Source organism: Perognathus longimembris, chromosome 16 (genome assembly GCF_023159225.1).
Source record: "Perognathus longimembris pacificus isolate PPM17 chromosome 16, ASM2315922v1, whole genome shotgun sequence".
Classification (NCBI taxonomy): domain Eukaryota; kingdom Metazoa; phylum Chordata; class Mammalia; order Rodentia; family Heteromyidae; genus Perognathus; species Perognathus longimembris.
Window position 1 is genome coordinate 22,575,976 of NC_063176.1, and position 21,749 is coordinate 22,597,724.

At 37.6% G+C, this 21,749-nt stretch overlaps 1 protein-coding gene across 1 annotated transcript; it reads left to right on the top strand.

Moving 5' to 3' along the window:
* The first annotated feature begins 283 nt into the window (after positions 1–283).
* On the top strand, positions 284–1,948 carry Gk2 (glycerol kinase 2). Its single transcript, XM_048364449.1, has one exon. It carries the CDS (start codon positions 284–286, stop codon positions 1,946–1,948), a length of 1,665 nt encoding a protein of 554 aa, XP_048220406.1.
* The last annotated feature ends 19,801 nt before the right edge of the window (positions 1,949–21,749 follow it).

A 21,749-nucleotide genomic window follows, 5' to 3' on the forward strand; every position in this document is an offset into this window, starting at 1 on the left:
AAAAGAGTGAAGAGCAGCGGGGGCTGCAATGACCTGGGTAAATGTCTGGCTCATTTTGATTGACATCACCCTAACCCATCATGGAGAGGCTGGGGCGGGGCTTGCATGCCGAGGTGGGTGAGGCTCAGTGACAGTTAAGGGCAAAGGTCACCCCGTGGCTCAGCCTGGCGTTGAGCAGGCATCACGTGCCTGCACCCAACGCTCCTGATTGGCTGCACGCCCCGCCCCTAACGTCACCATCACCTGGGAACGGGTACCTGAGCTGAGCTGACCGGCTGGTTTCATGGCAGACCCGAAGGAAGCAGCTGTGGGGCCGTTGGTCGGGGCGGTGGTCCAGGGCACCAACTCCACCCGCTTTCTGGTTTTCAATTCAAAAACAGCAGAACTGCTATGCCATCATCAAGTGGAACTGACGCAAGAGTACCCGAAAGAAGGATGGGTGGAGCAAGACCCCAAGGAAATCCTCCAGTCTGTCTACGAGTGCATGGCCAGGACGTGTGAGAAGCTCGTTGAAGCGAAAATTGACATCTCCAACATAAAAGCCATCGGTGTGAGCAACCAGAGGGAGACCACCGTCATCTGGGACAAGCTATCCGGAGACCCTCTCTACAACGCCGTGGTGTGGCTGGATCTACGAACCCAGTCGACTGTTGAGACGCTGAGCAAAAAGATCCCAGGGAACAATAACTTCGTCAAGTCCAAGACCGGCCTGCCACTGAGCACTTACTTTAGCGCCGTGAAGCTTCGCTGGCTACTGGACAACGTGCCTAAGGTTCAAAAGGCGGTGGAGGAGGGGAGAGCCCTTTTTGGTACCATTGACTCGTGGCTCATCTGGAGTTTGACAGGAGGGGTCAATGGCGGCATCCATTGTACCGATGTCACCAATGCAAGCAGGACAATGCTTTTCAACATCCATTCTTTGGAATGGGATAAAGAGCTCTGTGACTTTTTTGAAATTCCAATGAATATTCTCCCAAAAGTCTGGAGCTCTTCCGAGGTCTATGGGAAAATGAAAAGTGGAGTGCTGGAGGGTGTGCCCATATCTGGGTGTTTGGGGGACCAGTCCGCTGCATTGGTAGGACAGATGTGCTTCCAGGAAGGGCAGGCCAAGAACACATACGGAACGGGCTGTTTCTTACTATGCAATACAGGTCGAAAGCGCGTGTTTTCTGAGCATGGCCTTCTGACCACAGTGGCTTACAAACTAGGCAAAGACAAGCCAGTGTGCTACGCATTGGAGGGCTCTGTTGCTATCGCTGGTGCTGTTATTCGTTGGCTAAGAGACAATCTTGAAATTGTAAGCAACTCTGATGAAATTGAAGACCTTGCTAGAGAGGCAGGTACTTCTTATGGCTGCTACTTCGTCCCGGCCTTTTCAGGGTTATATGCGCCCTACTGGGAACCCAGTGCAAGGGGAATAATCTGTGGTCTCACTCAGTTTACCAATAAGTGTCACATTGCCTTTGCTGCCCTGGAAGCTGTTTGTTTCCAAACCCGAGAGATTTTGGATGCCATGAACCGTGACTGTGGAATTCCACTCAGTCATTTGCAAGTAGATGGAGGGATGACCAACAATAAAATTCTCATGCAACTACAAGCAGATATTCTGCATATTCCAGTAATTAAGTCTGTTATGCCTGAAACAACCGCACTAGGAGCTGCCATGGCTGCAGGAGCTGCAGAAGGAGTGGATGTTTGGAGTCTGGAGCCTGAAGACTTGTCTGCAGTCATGATGGAACGGTTTGAACCACAGATCCAAGCCACAGAGAGTGAAATTCGTTATTGTACATGGAAGAAAGCTGTGATGAAGTCAATGGGATGGGTGACAGCTCAGTCTCCTGAAAGTGGCGATCCCAGTATCTTCTCTAGCCTGCCCTTGGGTTTTTTTATAGTGAGTAGCATGATAATGTTAATTGGAGCAAGACACATCTCTGGTTTACTAGAATAATTCCATGCATGGGTTCCCAAAATGTGAGATTTTAACAAAAGAATCCATCAATTCAGTCTCACAAAGTGATGATGACCCTGCTTTTATTTGTGAACCATTTGCTACATGACCCATGAGAATCCAACAAGGACACCTGTGGCTTGAAATAAAGAAAAAAACATTGGAAAACTGCAGAAAATTCTGGTGTGGGTTTTATTTTTTTAATATTGGTAACTAATATTTCCCTAACATCCTGCTCCACTCCCTGTGAACTATAAGACAGTCAAGTTCTTAACATGGAATCTATGTGATGTGATCTGTGTGTGCGTGTGTGCATCTGTGTGTGTGTGTGTGCACGTGCATGCGGCAAGTACCCCTTACCTCTTAAAGAGATTAATTTTATATTTTATTTTTATTTATTTATTTTTGCCAGTCCTCGGCCTTGGACTCAGGGCCTGAGCACTGTCCCTGACTTCTTTTTGCTCAAGGCTAGCACTCTGCCACTTGAGTCACAGCACCTCTTCTGGCCCTTTTCTATATATGTGGTGATGGGGAATCGAACCCAGGGCTTCATTTATACAAGGCAAGCACTCTTGCCACTAGGCCATATCCCCAGCCTCTAATTTTCTATTTTAAAGTTTCCTCACAAAGAAAAACCCCAAATTCATATAGCGTCAGGAGAGGCTTCTATAACAGAGAAATAGCATAGTTTTTAAGAACTGACAGAAAACTAAAAAGTGTTTTCAAACTCAGTAAGACTGGCTTCCTAGCCCCAAACTGATTCTAACATCAGGTTAAAAAAAAAAAAAAAAAACTTCACAGTAAAAAATTACCGCTAAAAAGTGATATCCTTTACACAAAAAAATTCTAAAAAAAACTAAGTAAAATTTTATGTCAATATCTAGAAAGAGAGAAAGTGAATACGGAAGAATAAATTAGTGTTAATTAGAGAATCCATCCATGGACTTCAATATATTAGCAAAGTAGGAGTGTAACTGCAATACCTAAAATTAAAAAGACTGACCACATATAATATTGGTAATGACGTAGAAAATATATATGAGATATATCTCTCATATCTTGTGCAAATGTAAATGGTACAAGTATTTTTTGAAACAATTTGACAAGTCTGGTAGTGGTAAAGTTCTTGCCTCGCATACATGAAGCCCTGAGTTCAATTCCTCAGCACTACATACATAGAAAAAAGCCGGAAGTGGCATTGTGGTTCAAGTGCTAGAGTGCTAGCTTTGAGCAAAAAGAATCCAAGGACAGTGCTCAGGCCCTGAGTTCAAGCCCCAGGACTGGTAAAAAAAAAAAAAAAGAAACAAGAGACATAAGAACCTATGTCAGTAGGAAGACTTATTCATCGTACTTATTACAGCCTTACTCCATTACAAACCCCACTCCATTCAAACAACCTATCAATGGTTCATTAGATAAAGTATAACATATCTATTAAATGCTATACTATTCAATAATAAAAAGAAATAAATTATTAATACTATAACAAATGAATTTAAAAATAATTAAGCTATGATAAGCCAAAGTATATACATAACACTTTCCTATTCATATAAAATTATAGAAAGCAAAAACAATTTTGTAGTCACAAAGTAAATCAATGGCTGCTTAGGGGAAATGGGTACCAAGAGTGAAAAAATATGGTTATGAAGGGACACAGAGGAAAATGGAGAGACCATGTGATGATCTCATGTGATGGTAAGCTCAAGAATGAATGCATATGGTAGTGAAAGGTAACCAGTTATAATCTAGACAGCACACAGTAACACAAAATAATTTCTGTAATACAGAAAATAAGATAGGGCACTAAGATCGATCTTAGCATACCACCTAGTTTTTGTTTTGTTTTTGTATGGAACTGAACTCAGTATCTCATACTTGCTAGGCATGTGCTCTATCATTTGGGCTACAACATCAGCTTGTACAGCCAAGTGACAATCTGGAAAGAATAGATTCAATAAGTAGTTTAGAAGATATACCATTCAACTACTTAGAACACGATCAACAAAGAAACACACATGTAAGATATTGGACTAGAACTCTGTGAAGAATAAAATAAAATATATCATCTTCAAGGGTAACTTTTATAAGAAAATAATTACCTATTCGTGGCTTTAAATTTTTGTAAAGATATGTTCACTTTGTAAGTAATAGAAAGTTATTGGGTTGGTCATAGCTTATTTTTATGTTGTGTCTAATATATGCCATTAACATAAGCTGTACCCAGGTTCATTTGATGAGATACAGAGTGATTGCAAGAAGGTTCTCATTTCACAGGTAATTGCATTTTCCTTTGAAGATTCAATTTTATTAAGTGAAAAGTACCCTCCAAAAAAAAGAATGAATGCATATATCAAAACTAATCAAATTAATCACCTTATGTGCAGTTTATTACATCTCAAAAATTGTATTTTTAAATGACCTTCAAAAACATAGCCAAAACTTTCCCAAGTAGTTACTCGTTGGCCTTTCCTTCTTATGCATACTGATGGTATCCCTTATGCTGGAGTTGGCTGGCTCAGGGAGTGCCAGTTCCTATCTCTAGCAAGTCTCAAAGCTGTATTTAAAGTCATTTGTGTGATTAGGCTGGAGAGATGTCTAGATACTAAACCTAATGATGTCCAGTGTCATTTAAAACAAATTAATTTCCCATTTCATTTATTTGGTCATAATTCTCATCTGGGATCTATTGCACATGACCTTATGAAGAGTCAGAAACACCAAAATCCAGGAAATGAGGCTGAATGTCCTCAAATTCAAAATCTCATTCTCGCCTCTTTCTTGTGATTATCAGTTTTATTTTATTTAAATAATACCTTTGCTAGAATCTAATTCTTGTAATTTATCTCACTCAGGATTGGTATATGACAGCACTGGGCCCCAAGGCTGTAGAGAAAAGTCTGCATATTCTATTAGGAAATTAGCTAATTAATAATTTTTCTATTTTGCACTAAGCAGAACTATATAGTTAGATTGTAATGATGGTGTCTTCCTGCCTGCATGTTTTGGGCAAGCATATGAGGGAGGGAGGGGGAATGGTCAGGGTACTAAGTAGGAAAATGAAAAGCATCTAATTCTGATGTCATTTTCCAAGGACATTGTGTGCATGACAAGGAAATCTTGCCTTGGAGAAGCAGATGGACAGGGAAAAAGACAGAGAAATACAGAGATAGTCCAAGAGAAAGAAAGATTAAGTCCAGGAAAGAAAATGAATGCTAAGTGAATCCAAAGAGAAACAAGAAGCACTATTAAATCTAAGTTAAAGACACCCCATGCCAATATTATGTAACAATGGAAATGTACATAGACCAAGTGTATTGGACTTGGTAATAATAACTTCTTTCCCTCCCCACAATGTGGGAGGGGGTTTGAACTCAGGGCCTGGGATGAAGAACACATGAACATTTTTTTCTCAAGGCCAGCATTTTACCACTTGCACTACAGCTCCACCTTCAAATATTTTAAAATTGATTTATTTATTGTCAAAGTGATGTACAGAGGGGTTAAAGTTTCATACTAAGGCAGTGAGTACATTTCTTATCCAACTTGTTACCTCCTCCCACATTTTTCCCCATCTTCCTTCCTCCTTATTTCCCTTACCCCCTCCCATGAGTTGTACAGTTGGTTTACAGATTACAGTATCATAAGTATTACTGTTACATTGGTTCATCTTTTATCCTTTGTCTCTCCATTTTGATGCTCCTCTCCCCCTCCCTAGTCCCAATAAAGGTATATACAATACCCAGGATACAGAAATCAGTAACAGTGACATCAGTGGTAAAACCCTGGGGAAGGGAGACAAAAGAAACTGGCATAATTTCATATGGTAGATTGAAAATAACAACAACAATTATAAAACACTTATTTCCATAACTTGGATTTCATTTCACTTAGCATCATCTTATGTGTTCCTGTGTATATAGATATTGAGTGATTGTGATCTTCTGCTAGGACTATCCTAGACGTGTATTAGTTATTACCAATGATGGAAACCATAGAGTTTATGTTTCTTTGGGTCCAAGTCTTTCCATTTCCTTATGCATGGGGTAAATGTCATTCTTTCTGATAGAGGCATAGAATCCCATTGTGTATATGTACCACTTTTGTGTATATGTACCACATTTTTTGATCCACTCATGTACTGAGGGACATCTGGCTTGGTTTCATATTTTAGACATGGCAAATTGTGCTGTGATGAACATAGTTGTGCTGGTGGCTTTAGTGTGGTCTTGCTTGTAATCTTTTGGGTAGATGCCCCAAAATGGGGCTGCTGAGTCATAGGGAGCTCTATGTTTAGCCTTTTGAGGAACCTCCATACTGCTTTCCAGAGTGGTTGAACAAGTTTACACTCCCACCAACAGTGTAGTAGGGTTACCATTTGGCCGCATCCCCTCCAGCATCTGTTGATAAGAGACATTCCTATTGGGGTGAGGTGGAATCTCAGTGTTGCTTTGATTTGCATTTCTTTTATGGCCAGTGATGTTGTGCACTTCTTCATGTGTCTTGGCCATTCTCATTTCCTTTTAGGTCTTTAGCCCATTTATTAAGGGGGCAGATGTTTCTTTGAGGATTTGTTTCGGGGGAATTTAATTTTTTGTGTTCTACATATATTTTAGATGTGAGGCCTTTGTCTGTTATATGGCCAGTAAAGGTATTCGTCCAATTTGTGGGCTTTCTATTTATCTTGCTAGCTATGTCCTTTGCTGTGCAGTTTGATGAAATCCCATTTTTCCAATCTTTCCTTGATTTGTTGTGTTTTGGGGCTTTTATTAAGAAAGATTTGACCTGTACCAAGAAGCACAAACTTTTCTCCTATTCCTTCTTGCAATGTTTTCAGGGTAACTGATTTTACCTTGATGTCTTTGATCCACTTGGAATTGATTCTGGTGCAGGGTGATATATAAGAACCTTTGTTACAGGCATCGAACCAATTTTGCCAGCACCCTTTGTTGAAGAGTCTGTCTTCCTTCTATCCTATTTCTTAGCTCCTTTATCAAAGATTAAGTAGTTATAGGTGTGAGGCTTCCCGTCTGGGTCTTCAGTTCTATTCCACTGGCCTATTCTTTTCCTAATACCAAGCTGTTTTTATTACTATAGCTATGTAATAGAGTTTGAAGTTTGGTATCGACATTCCTCCAACACTGTTCTTTCTGCTGAGGATTGTTTCTGCTATTCAGAATCTTTTATTGTTCCATTTGAATTTTTGGATTGTTTCCTCTATTTCATTAAAGAATGGTGTTGGGATATTGATGGGCATAGCTTTGAATTTGCAAATAATCTTTATCAGTATTGCCATTTTACCAATGTTAATACTCCCAATCCAGGAACATGGGAGGTTTTTCCATTTCCTTAGTCCTACTTTAATTTCCTTTTTCATGTTTTTAAAGTTTTTTTTATCATAGAGGTCTTTCACTCCTTTAGTTAATGTTATTCCTAAGTATTTTGTGTTTATTGAGGCTTTTGTAAAAGGAATTGCTTTCCTCATTTCAGCCTCACTTTTTGCATTGTTGGCGTACAGATAATCTGTTGATTTTTTAAAGTTTTATTTTGTATCCTTTTATTTTGCCAAAATTTGGATCAGCTAAAGTAACTTGGGAGTAGAGTTTATGGGGTTCTCTAGATACAGGATCATGTCATTTAGAAAGAGAGAGAGCTTAACTTCATCTTTGCCTATTTAGATCCCCTTTATTTTGTTTCTTGCTTTATTGCTCTGGCTAGGAATTCTAGTACTATATTAAAGAGGAGTTGAGAGAGTGGACATCCTTGTCTTGCTCCTGATTTTAAAGGGAATGGTTTTAACTTTTCACTATTAAGTATAATGCTAGCTGTAGGTTTGCCATAGACAGCCTTATATTCAGGAATATTCCATTCCCTGGAATCTTATTTTGTCAAATGCTTTTCCCATGTCTAAAGATATAATCATGTGATTCTTGACCTTGCTCCTACTGATGTGGTGAATTATGTTACTTGACTTGCATATATTGAACCAGCTTTGCTTCACATGAATGAATCCGGTTTGGTCATAGTGTATGAGTTTGTTAAGGACATTGAAGTCGATTGGCCAGAATTTTGTTGAAAAGTTTTTTGTTTTTTTTATTTTTTTATGTTTTATCATTTTAATTTTCATTTGAAACTTAGCTAATGATGGTGTGTTATTACAACTCATTTAAGGTTCAATCTTAATCAGCTTCATGTTTTCTTTAAAAGAACATAAGTCAAGCCATCCTAGACTTATCAAACACAATTCTACTTTCTATATTCACTAAAGAATTATTTTTCTGAGAAAAAAATGGCTTTACATCATTCAACCCAATTGAAACATAGAACATAGTTAACTAGTATATATAAAATATCAACATTTCCCTCTCTAAAAGGACTACATTAAAAAAAATTAAGTTCCTCAGTTTCTAATTGGCTTACTACACAAGGATTGTATACAGAAGCTTTTGTGTAAAATGCATAATATTAAATAACTAAATTTGATTCAAATATTCTCCTCTAACTTGCATTATAAAACAATATGAGAAAAAGTGTAACTTAATAATTTCATGTACAAAATCAAGTTCTCTACTCCAAAGGAAAGTTTCCTTACTTTATCCTGTTAAGTCATTTGTGGTCCAGGTATAAGATGGAGCAAAGTAGCGTTCATGAAGCTCTTCATATATATTTTCTCTGTTTTGAGGACAGTTCTATTTGTCAGTTTTCAGATGTCAGGCTTCTGAATCTGTTGTAATCAAATATATGACATCCTTATGATACAAATAGCCTATTTTATGAAGGAATATGCATTTGTAGTAGGTACCATACAGTTTTAGCAGATTCTTGGTGGCTTGTTGAAAATATATATATAACCTAAAGAAGAAAAATTTGTTATGCCAAACATTTATCTTCAGCTCAGCAATTTCAGTTGAATGTCCTATCATTACCTTTCTATGACCCATGTGAATTCTTCATGGAAAATTATAAGCAATAAATCATGTATTTGTGGAGAAGTTTTACATCGATGTTCATAAAAGAAGTAGATCTACAGTTCTTTTTCTTTGATGAGTCTCTGTCTATTTTTGGGATAAGGATTATACTGGCATCATAGAATGTGTTTGGTAGTGAACTTTCACTTTAAATTTCATTGAAGAGCTTGAGGAGTATTGTTGTGAGTTCTACTTTGAAGGCCTTCTAAAATTCAGCTGTGAATCCATCTGGACCTGGGTTTTTCTTGGATAGGAGACCTCTTATTGCCATTTCTACTTCATTAATTGATATGGATCTGTTTACTAGGTTTAAATCTTCTTGGTTAAGTTTGGGCATATCAATTTCTGCTAGGAATTCGTCCACTTTTTCCAGATTCTCAAATTTGTTAGCTTATAGCTTCACAAAATAGTCCCTTATAATATTCTGAATCTTTGTTGTATCTATCCACATTCTACTTTTTTAATGCTTAATTTGAGATAAAATTCTCATGGACTCTTGGGACTCTCATGAACCCTGCTGGGGCTAGCTTTGAACCTTGATTCTTAAATCTCAACCTCCTGAGCAGCAAGGATTACAAACCTGGCCCCTCCCACCTTTTAAAAATTTTTATTTTTTTTCCTTTATTGTCAAAGTGAAGTACAGAGGGGTTACAGTTTCATATGTAAGGAAGTGAATACATTTCTTGTTCAACTTGTTACCTTCTCCCTCATTTTTCCCCCACCTCTACCTTCCCCCTTTCCCTCTCCCCAACATGAGTTGTACAGTTGGTTTACAGCAAATGGTTTTGTAAGTATTGCTTTTCGAGTCATTTGTCTCTTTATTCTTTGTCTCTCGATTTTGATATTCCCTTTCCATTCCCTAGTTCTAATACCTGTATATACAGTATCCAGGGTATTGAGATGAGATACAGTGATAGAGGAGGTACAACCACAGGAAGGGAATACAAGAGAAACAAAAAACGTACTGTTTCACAAATGTTGAGAATAATTATAACAATTGTATAACACTTGTTTCTATAACGTGGAGTTCATTTCACTTAGCATCATCTTATGTGTTCATAAGGGCATAGCTATTGGGCTATTGTGATCTTCTGCTATGACTAGCCTCAACATGAATTAATTATTCCCTATGAGGGAAACCATAGAATCCACGTTTCTTATCTCCCACCTTTTTGAGTCATGATTTATTAGCTGGGTTTGATGTCTGCTTTTCCCATTTGCATATTGATAGACACACCTATATTCTCCCAGGGAAGCTGTTATGTGACATTCAAACAAACCCCATTTAGGTAGAGCATTATGCACTAGCTTTCTGACAGTGGGAAGATTTTTTTTCTGGACCTATTAACAAAATCATATAAACTGATAAAAATCCTCTAGGGTAATCTTGCAGCAAATAGAGTAAATAACATCTCAGTCAGTCACCTACTTTGACCTCCTACTGGAATGATGGCTTTGTACTTTCCTCTGATTGTCTCAATCAAAACCAATGAATATATTTAATAACCTTAATATTTACATATCCCCATAGTTCTCATCAACAGCCTTTATAGCCCAATTTATTAGAACCTGAAGAAATTGTGTGTGATGTTTGTCCTCTTTGTGTTTAGCATATACTACAGTTCATTATCATGCTAACACTCAGAATACTGATTTCCTGTAGAAACAGAAATGGAAAGAAGGCCTTGATACTTGGTAGGAAAAAATATTAAAGGTCAATAAGATTGTGTTAATCATCTGATATTAAACCATGTGAAATTCAGTTCATAGTAAACAATCTACAAATTAATGTTCTATTCAGCTCTCAGGGAATATTTGCTCAAGTATCATGGAAAATGTAAGTTTAGAAAACATTTACAAAGCAAAATAATACTAAATGTATACTGTATTTCTATACTAGTAACACCAAAGAAAATCAGGGGCAATATCCAAATTAAAATATACTAGTAGCTACAATTTAGGACAATACTTCCTTGTCTAGATTTTCTCTGAACTGAAGGAAGCAGTCACCTCACTTACACCGCTCTGCTTCTATCTCAATATGACATGAATAAACTAATCAGAGCAGAGCCGTGCAGAAGTCTTTATGAAGGAAGCTTTAATCAGTCAGTGTCTTTCTCTCTCCCATGGAAAATAATATTTAGTCTCAAGACAAGTTCTTTGATTCAACTGATCACTTTTTCCCAATTCCATATTATAAGGGGCACAGTTATGAACCATTAGGTCACGTTCACCATTAAAAGCACTGATGAAAATGAACGAAGAAATCATCATTCCAATCATCCCAATCCAGCCAAAAGATACTGCTTTATAATTGAGGGCATGATTCCCCTGGAAAATATAACTATTTTCATGGAATTTGTATTCTGAGCCCGGAGCAGGGGCTCACACCTGTAGTCCTGCTACTCAAGGCCAGCTTGGATCAAATGTGAGATCCTCTGTCTCTGAAAAAACAAGCCAGGCGAACTGCCACAGCTATGTGAGAAACAGCCTACTTCAAGCAAAACTGTGGATCCCTATCTAGAAAGGAAACTAAAGTACAAAGACCTTAGGATGAAGGATGTTGTATAGTGGTAAAGCACTACCTAACAATAACAGATCTTGAATTCAAACCCCAGTACTATGCCAGTGGTTCACTAGGCAATCCTAGCTACCCTGGAGACTGAGACCTGTGGATCACAGTTCAAAGCTATCCCAGGCAAGAAAGTCTGTGGTACTCTTTTTCCAGTTAACCACCAAAAAGCTGGAAGTGGAGCTGTGGCTCAAGTGGCAGAACATTATCCTTGAATCCAAAAGCTCAAGGACATTAATCAAAGTTCAGCAAAATAAAACACCAGGAAGCAGGTACTTGAAAGGGATGGGGTGAGATAAAATAAAAAAAGGGTAGACTGAATGAAGTGGAAAAGATGGGGAAAATGAAAACAAGAATCCAAATATATCCCACAAAATTAAGATGAGTGAGGGAAGGGGTGAGTAGAGGACAGATGAAAATTCTGAAAGAGGTGGCAAACTGCTTTGCTAAATAGCAACTCCTTTGTGCAACCACTTAAATAAGAAGGAAAATAATCAAAGCTCAGAAGTGGCACACATGCATGCACACTTGAGTATGTGTGCATGCACACACACACACACAGCCTTAGTACTAGTTCCCCTAAAGCATTAGTAGTACTTAATATTTTCAGAACAATGATCTTGAAATTCCAAGACTACTTTCTCGTTATGAGGAAAAACTAGATTTAAGCACAGCAGAAAAACTTATCTAATCCATATCTTCCAATATACGAAAGTACTATTTATTATAAATATGTTACAAAAAATATTACAATATAAGATTTGATCACAGTTTTCCTGGACTCAAATTATGCTTTGATACATTTTGCAAAAGGCAAAGATTTAAAAAAAACTATCAGTGAAATTTATTTGCAACACTTAGATTTATATCTGGACCAGTGAGCAATATAGAGCACACTCACATACTTATTAAAAGCAGGTATGATTTTTATTGAGAATTAAACCAGAGGCAATCTAGTAAATTGTTAACTATAATGAAATCATTTTCTATTCTGTAATGGCTTTTCTATTTACAAAAAAAGGTACTGTAAAAATGTTCACGGATTCTTTGAAGGGTGATCATCTTTGTCACAAAACATGTCTGGAACTAGTGGGTGAATGCTTAGATCCAGCAGAATTTTCTAGACACAAAGCTACTGCTTTCTTCTATAACGTAAGATTTTCTTAGTAAATGCCTTCATTTCACAGAGAGATATCAATTTCCTCCTCATCCTCTTTTTCTCCACCACTTTCTTTTCTTCCTTTTGGTCTTCTTCCTCCTACTCTTCTTCCTCTTCCTTCTCTTCTTCTTCCTTTTCTTCTCTCTCTCTCTCTGTCTCTCTCTGTCTCTGTCTCTGTCTCTCTCTCTTTTTAGGATTTTCTTCTTTTTTAAATTAAATTTTATTGACAAGGTGTTGTGCAAAAAGGGTACAGTTACATAATAAGGCAGTGAGTACACTTCTTGTGATATCTTACACACTCATTTTTCTTTCCTTTCCCTAGATCAGGTAGGCATATATACAATATCCAGTGTACCAAAATCATATACAGTAAGCATGTAGGGTACTCCAAAGTAAATTCACCTAGAACTTTAAATGTAACGTCAGCAATAGAATCCTCCTGTGTCCTTCTCTTGAGTTGTTTTTGCTTATCCTCATCTTATATGATCATGTATACATAGTTGTTGAGCTATTGTGATCCACTGATAGGTCTATTCTAGACCTTTTTATGTTTAGTAGTTGTTTGGTTTTAGATACATAATATAAAGTCACTGACCCAAACATGTGGAAATACCATTTGAAAAGAAATTTGCTGTTTTGCAGACCTGGTCTCTACTGTCCCACCCCCACACCTTAACAGTCATATATCAAGAAGGCCATGCCCCTTTGTTCTCTGTGTCCTAGGCTTGTCTCGCTCAACATTACTTGTTCAAGATCTGACCATTTCCCTGCAAATGCCATTATTTTATCATTTCTAATCGCTATGTAGTATTCCATTGTGTATAGATACAACATTTTTTGGATCCATTCATCTGTAGAGGGGCATCTGGGTTGTTTCCATATTTTGGCTATTGTGAATTGTGCAGAGATAAACATGGATGTGCAGATGTCTTTATGATGTCTTGAGACCTGTTGTTCAGTATAGATGCCTAGGAGTGGTATGGCTGGGTCATAGGGTAGGTCTATGCTGAGCTTTTTGAGGAACCTCCATACTGTTCTCCAAAGTGGTTGTACTAATTTTCACTCCCACCAACAGTGCAGAAGGGTTCCTCTTTCCCAGCATCCCCTCTAGCATTTGTTTTTGCCTGAGTTCAGAGTATAGGCCATTCTAACTGGGGTGAGGTAGTATCTCAGGGTTGTTTTTATTTGCATTTCCTTTACTGCCAGGGATGTTGAACATTTTCTCATATGTTTCTTTGCCATTTTTATCTCTTCTCCTATGAAGTCTCTCTTATCTCCTTTGCCCATTTAATAATTGGCTTACTGGGTGTGGAAGGGGTTAGTTTTGTGAGTTTTCTGTAGATGACGGGTATTAGGCCTTTGTTGCTGTGCTAGTGAAGATCTTTTCCCATATGGTTGGCTGTCTTTCTAGTTTAGTGGCTATGTCTTTAGCTCTGCAGAAACTTTTTATTTTGTAGTAGTCTCATTTGTTGAGACTCTTCCCTATCTGTTGTGCCCCTGGGACTATGTTCAGAAAGTTCCTTCTCCTGCTTATAAGTTCTAGTGTCTCTCCTACTCTGTCCTTAAGTAGTTTCAAAGATTCAGGTCTGATGTTGAGGTCCTTAATCCATTTTGCTTCCTTCTCTTCTCTTTCTGCTTATCTTCCTTCTCCTCCTCCTCTTCATCTTCCTATTCTTTGTCTTTTCCATGAAATATACCTATGGAGTCCTATCATATTGTGTTTATAATTATATGCAGTAATAGCAAAAGGATGGCAATCTGTTTAATTTCCTGCAGATGAATATATGGTAAAAAGTGGCCTCCGCAATTGGGCACTAGCTGCTCACTGGGCACCAAGCAGCAATGTGCTAAAGATCTGGCTTGTTCCACAGAGAAAAATGACATTCATTGCAATTGTATCAAAACCAAATTATGTACCAAATGTTTGTCTCAGTAAGTACTTGGACAATCATTTATGCATCTTTCATTCATGTTATTCACTGCTTCTAAAATTTAGCTCTAACCACTGTCCAATAGTCTACCTCTACATATATGTTCTCCTCTCTTGTTTCTGAGAATTGTTGGCTCCTATCTTAAAGACTTAGAAGCTGAAACTAAGTGCCAGTTACTCATGCCTGTAATCCCAGCTACTCAGGACATTCAGTTCTAGAAGATCACAGTTTAAAACCATCCTGAAAAGAAAAATCCAAGAGACAATCCATCTCCAATTAACCAGCAAGAAGCCAGTTTGGAGGTAAAGCTCAAGTGGTTAGAGTGCTAGCTGTGAGGAAGCAAACTGAAGGACAAAGCCTTAAGGCCTTAAGTTCAAGCCCTGGTAACAACAAAGAAAACAAAGAGATTTAGAAGCCAGTGTTTTTTAAAAAATTTAATTTAGTTTAATTGTAAACATGATGTACAGAGAGGTTACAGTTACGTAAGGCAGTGAGTACATTTCTTGTTGACCATTGTTACCCCATTCCTCATTTTCTTCCACTTTCCCTCCTCTCCAGCTCCCCTCCGCCCCACAAGTTGTAAAGTTCATTTCCAACAAAGTACCTTGTGAAAATCACTGTCACATTGGTTCAGCCTTTTTCCTTTGCTTACCATTTTGTTATCTCTCTTCCTTTCCTGAATCAGATGAATGTATGTACATGACGCAGGGTACCAAAATTAAAAAAAATAGTGAAAACAGGGAACAACTTTAGACAGGTCATTAAAAACAACTACAAAAAATCCTCTTGTTTCCATATCTTGAAGTTCATTTCAATTAGCATCATTTTATATGCTGATATGTACAAAGCTATTGAGCTACTGTGATTCTCTTCTAGGAATATCCTAGACATACATTAATTATTAAAAATGAGGGGAATCATGGAGCCAATATTCTTTGGCTTCCTTCACTTAATATGATTTTTTTCCCAAGTCTTTCCATTTCCTTATGAATGAGGCAATGTCATTTTTTCTCATGGAAGCACAGAATTCCACTGTGTATATATACTACCCTATCTTGATCCATTCATCTACTGAGAGGCAAGTGGGTTGGTCCCATATTTTAGCTATGGTAAATAATGCTGCAATGAACATAGTTGTAAGCTGGTATTTATAAAGAGGTTGTAGTCCAAGTTCTCAGGGATGATTAGTGTCAAGGAAAGCTGGAACCCAGAAGACCTTCCTTGAAGGTTTCCATTTTAAAAACAAAAATAGTATTAATTTTCCACAAGCTCAGGGATTTCACTACTTAGAAATACTATGATAATTACATAAGGGATTTCCCTAATATCCAACTGTTTTAGGTCTTGAAGAATAAAGGTTTTTGGGACAGTGGCATTTAAAATACCTTCTGCTTCTTCCCACCATGGGTCCTCTTTTAGGTTAGGCCACTGTTTCCTGTTGGGAATATTCCTTTTATTATACTTTTTTTTTTTTTTTTTTGCCAGTCCTGGGGCTTGGACTCAGGGCCTGAGCACTGTCCCTGGCTTCCTTTTGCTCAAGGCTAGCACTCTGCCACTTGAGCCACAGCGCTACTTCTGGCCGTTTTCTGTATATGTGGTGCTGGGGAATCGAACCCAGGGCCTCATGTATACGAGGCAGGCACTCTTGCCATTAGGCCATATTCCCAGCCCTTATTATACATTTTTTATTGTTATTGTAAAGGTGATGTATACAGGGGTTACTGTTACATAAGTCAGATAATACAGTTCTTTTTGAACAATATCACCCCTTTCCTTCCTTTCTCCGTGGTTTTCCCTCCCATCTCCTCCCTCAAGTACAGTATCATTATTGCATTAGTTTGTCCTTTGTCCCACCATTTCTGAGATCCTTTACCTTCCCAAAGGCAGATAAACTAAGAAACACAATAAAAGGAAAAGAAAACAAAACAGCAACAACAACAAAAACAAAAACTCTGGTTGCCATTTCCTAGAATTCATTTTAATAAATATTCTTTTATTATACATTTATTTTAATCATATGGTGTGTTTGCTTGTAGATTTATAGGCACATTCTAGTTACCATAAATGAGGGAAACCATGAAATCTATGCTTCTTTGGGTCTGGCTTACTTTGCTTAATATAATTTTTTCCAAGTCTTTCCATTTCCATTCAAATGGTACAATGTCATTCTTTCTGAGGGATGAGTAGAATTCCATTGTGTATATATACCACATTTTCTCCATCCATTTCTCCACTGAGGGGCATCTGTGTTGATTCCACATCTTAGCTATTGTAAACGATACTGTAATGGACATGGCTGTGCTGGTAGCTTTAGTATGGCCTTGTTTGTGTTGTATTAGACAAATGCTAGGAATTAACCAAAGATGTGAAAGACCACTATTGTGAAAACCTTAAAAAATCAGAACAAAGAAATTAAAGCAGATTTATGGAAATGGAAAAAAAAAACCTTTCATCATTCTGAATTAGAAGAATTAACATTCTGAAAATGGCAATTTATAAATTCAGTACAATAACCATCAAAATCCCAACAACATTCTTCAATGATACAGAGAAGGCAATTCAACAATCCATATAGAATACAATGCCGTGAATAGCATAAACAACCCTTAGCAGAAAGAATAGTGTTGGTATATCAATACTAAACTTCAGACACTCTAGTAAAGCTAAAAACCCCAAGCAGCTTGGTACTGACACAAGAATAGGCCTGAGGACCAATGGGAAAAAACAGAAGACCCAGAAATGAACTCGCAGAACTATACCTTCCTAATATTTGTTTGATAAGGGAGCCAAAAACAGGTTGGAAGATAGACAACCTCTTCAACAAATGATGCTAGCAAAATTGGCTAAAAACTGAAGCTAGATCCTCACCAGAATCAAGTAAATGGATCAAAGACGTCAAAGTAAGGCCAAATACCATGAAAATAATACAGGAAGGGATAGGGTAAACAAACATTAGACTTCCTAGGCATAGGTCAAAACTTCCTAATACAAAGATCCAGAATCACAACAAGTCAAAGAAAGACCAGACAAATGGAATTACATAAAACTGAAGAGTTACTGCATGGATATAACTAACAAGATAAATAGAAAGCACATGGAATGGGTGAAGGTTTTTTTTTAATCAGCTATGCATCAGACAAGGGACTCATATCTAACATATATTTAGAGCTCAAAACATTACCCCCCAATAAACCCTCAAAGAAACAACAACCCAATTAATAAATGGGCTAATAAAGACTTCTCAGAAGAAGTAAGAATGACCAATAGAGACATGAAGAAATGTTCAACAACTCTCTCTATGAAAGAAGTTCAAATAAAAATAACATTGAGATTTTACCTGATTCCAGTTAGAATGGCTATTATCAAGAAAACTGATAACAAGATGCTGGCAAGAAAGTGGTTCAAAGGGAACTCTTGTTACACTATTGATGAGAATGTAAATTTGTCCAACCACTCTGGAAAGCAGTTTGGAGGTTCCTCAAAAGACTAAGCAGAGCTTCCCTGATGGACAGACTCTGTAACCTAGCTTATCCCACCACTAATTTGTCCTTTATGCTTCCAACATGATCCATTTTCCTCCCTTTCCTGTACTCTCACATTTCTCATCCATTGCTCTCTCTTCCTCCCCTTATCTCTCTTCCTCTCTCTTTCTCTGATTTTAATATAACTTATTTTTTCCCAACCTCAAAACCTGGTTTGAAATTGTTGTCCCATGCATACCAGTAGTCTCTCCAAAAGCCCCTGGCCTTCTTTACCAGCAGGCAGAGGCTTGTAGTTTCTTCAGGAGCAGAAGCTACTCAGAAAGGAAGAACAGATCTCATGCTCCTTCATCAAGCCTTTCTAGTTGTTCTGGGGGATCTCTTCCTTCTCTTTTCTATATGTTTCCATCAACAGTGTTTGAGGACTCTGTCCAGTGTTGCCACATGTGCATTTTGTTTTTTTCTGTTTCATTCTGTTTTGCCAATACCAAAGCCAGCGGAGTCTTATGTCAGTTATTTGGAGACAGAGTCATGTTGCCTTTTATGGCTCCAGGTGTGATCCTCCAGATCTGAGCCTTCTATGTAGCTCAGATTACATTCAGGCCACCGGTCATACATGTTCTTAATTATGGATCTAGTCTGGGTGCAGTGGCTCATGCTTGCAATCCAAGGTACTTTTATTTCTTTGCCTGAGGCTTGTACTGTGTGTCTAGACTCTGTCCCTGAGCTTCTTTTCTTAATACTAGAGTTCCACCACTTGAGCCACAGAACCTCTTCTGGCTTTCCTGAGTAGTTTATTGGAGATAAGAGTCTCAAAAAGTTTCCTGCCTGGGCTGGCTTTGAATTGTAATATATGGATCTCAACTTTCTGGGTGGGTAGGATTACAGGTGTGTTCCACCAGCCCTTAGACCCCAGCTATTTTTGAGGTTGAGATCTGGAGGATCACAGACCCATCTTAACAAGCAAGCCAAATGTAGTCATTAATGCCCAACATCCTAGCTATGTGGGAGGCGTAGGTAACAAAATCTAGGTCCAGAATAGACAGTGGCATCAGAGAAATAAGTAAGACAAAAAAGAGCTGAGAATACAGCTTAAATTTAGAGCACCTGCTTCACTAACACGAGGTCCTGAGCTCAAACCCCAGTACTGCCCGTAGTTATGGTAACAAAATAATAATTGCAGATCTAGAGTGTCAAGGCATAACTTGGGCCTCTGAGGAGGCAATGTACTCAGAATCTTCCTAGTTTATTTATGAGATGCTTATGACTGATTTTTATCTGTGTTTCCAAGATAAGAATCCACACAGTAGTCCACTGGATATGCAGACACAGTCCTGTATCAGGCCCTACACCTTCAGTTTTATTCTGAAACTAAACATCTGATCACTTTTCCACTTTCCAGATAAGCATAGCGGCATTTAAAATCAGTCAGTAATTTTCTGACTTCAGCCTATTCAACTACCTTCACTCACCACCACTGCCATGCACTCAATCTCTCCACCCCATCCAGGGAGCCTGAGCCTCTTAATAAAGCTCCAGAATGTCTGAGCAGTCTTGTGCTCCTTGCACCCCAAACACAGTCAAGTCTTCCCAGAAGCTGTAAATTAAAGAGAACCTCTGCACATTTTGTAGGTAGTCAAAATCAGAACTGAAAGACTGTTTGTGAGTCATTCATTTCCACAGCATGAGGAGAATATCATTGTTTCATCTTAGAGTCAATGTTATCCTCATGACTTATGGCACAATAAATGGAATTTTTCATGAGATTTAAAGATCTCAAAAGTCTGGTCATGAGTCTTTGAACTCTGTCTTAGAAATCAGATATTAAACTATAAAGTTTCAAAAAATTTCTAAACATCATTACTTTCTACATGCTGTTTTATTCACTATCTTCTTGCCTTCTCCTTACTACATTATTCTAAAGGTAACTCTATTCATCAAATTAATTACATTTTTGCAGGCTTGATATCCAATCCACAAAAATTGACAATTATTCCAAAACCATGATTTCAAAAAGAAATCAGGATCAATGTTTTATTACTTTGAATTTTCTTTCTATTAATGGGTGGGGGACTTAACTAGGGCTTGAACTCAGTGTCCTGTGTTTAATATGTGGGAATTTACCCTGAGTTCAAATGCTAGTATTAGCAAAAATAAATAAATAAATACTAAAATAAAAAATACACAGACCATCACAGGTCTGGGTTTATGACTTATGATTATATGTAATATTAGCCCGGTAATAGTTCTATTTATTCTTTGTATGACCAAGAAAATTGTAACTGAAAAGAGTAAAAAGACAAGTTATATAATCAATATATTTCAAGCTTATGAAAGTACATTAAAAAAATCTTACACTGGGTTTTGTCATCACCAAGTTGCATTTATACATCCATTTATTGTCATTGAGTGCCTTTCAAGTACTGATATACTATGGTTAGATTTCTTAGGTATGATGTAAAATGACAAGTAACCAAAAGATATTCATTAGACTTTATCAGATTTTAAAAAAATGATATGTGTATAGGCATAATTAAAGAGTGAAAAAACAATGCACAGAATATGAAAATGTTTGCAGATACTATATCTGGAAGTTAGATATTTACATATCACCTTGCACCAGAATCAATTCAAAATGGATCAAAGACCTCAGTGTAAAGCCAGAAACACTGGGCTCCTAGGCACAGGTTGAAACTTTGTAGGTAAAAATACAGAAGCATAACATATCAAACTAAAAAAGACTGTATAAATGGGATTATGTAAAACATAAAAATTTCTGCAGGGCAAAGGACATAGCTACTAAGCTAAATAGAAAGCCCACAGAAAGAAAGATTTTACAAGCTATGCATGGCCTAATATCCAAAATGTACTTAGAGCTAACATAAACTACCCCCCAAAAATTAACTTTCAAGGAAATATCAACCCATTTAATAAATTGGCTAATGACTTAGAGACTTCTCAAAATAAGAAGCAAGAATAACCAATAGACAAATGTTTAAATCTCTGGCCATAAAAGAAATACAAATCAAAACTATATTGGGATTCTGCTTCATTCCAGTTAGAATGCCCATTATCAAGGAAACTAACAATAACAGATGCTGGCAAGGACATGGCCAAAAGGGAATGCTACTACACAGCTGATGAGAATGTAAACTTGTTCAACCACTCTGGGAACCATAGAGACTCCTCAAAAGATTAAATATACAACTTCTCTATGACCCAGCAATTCCACACCTTGGCATTTATCCAATAGACCACAAACAAGGCCACACTAAAGCCACCATCACAATTATGCTCATTGCAGTACTTAAAATCATAGCTAAGGCATAGAATCAACCCAGATGACCCTCAGTAGATGAATGGATTAAGAAAATGTGGTATAAATACACAACGGAATTCTACACTTCTATCAGAAAGAATGATATTGTACCATTTGTAAGGGAATGGAAAGATTTGGAAAAATCATACTAAGCAAAGTAAGCCAGATGCAGAGAAACATAGGTTTCATGGTTTCCCCCATTTGTGGTAGCTAGAATGTGTCTATACATATACATGTAAAAACATCAGATGGTATAAAAAATACATTGGGATATGATAAATTATACAGGTTTCTGGGCATTCTCAGAGAGAGAGAGAGAGAGAGAGAGAGAGAGAGAGAGAGAGAGAGAGAGAGAGAGAGAGAGAGAACCAAA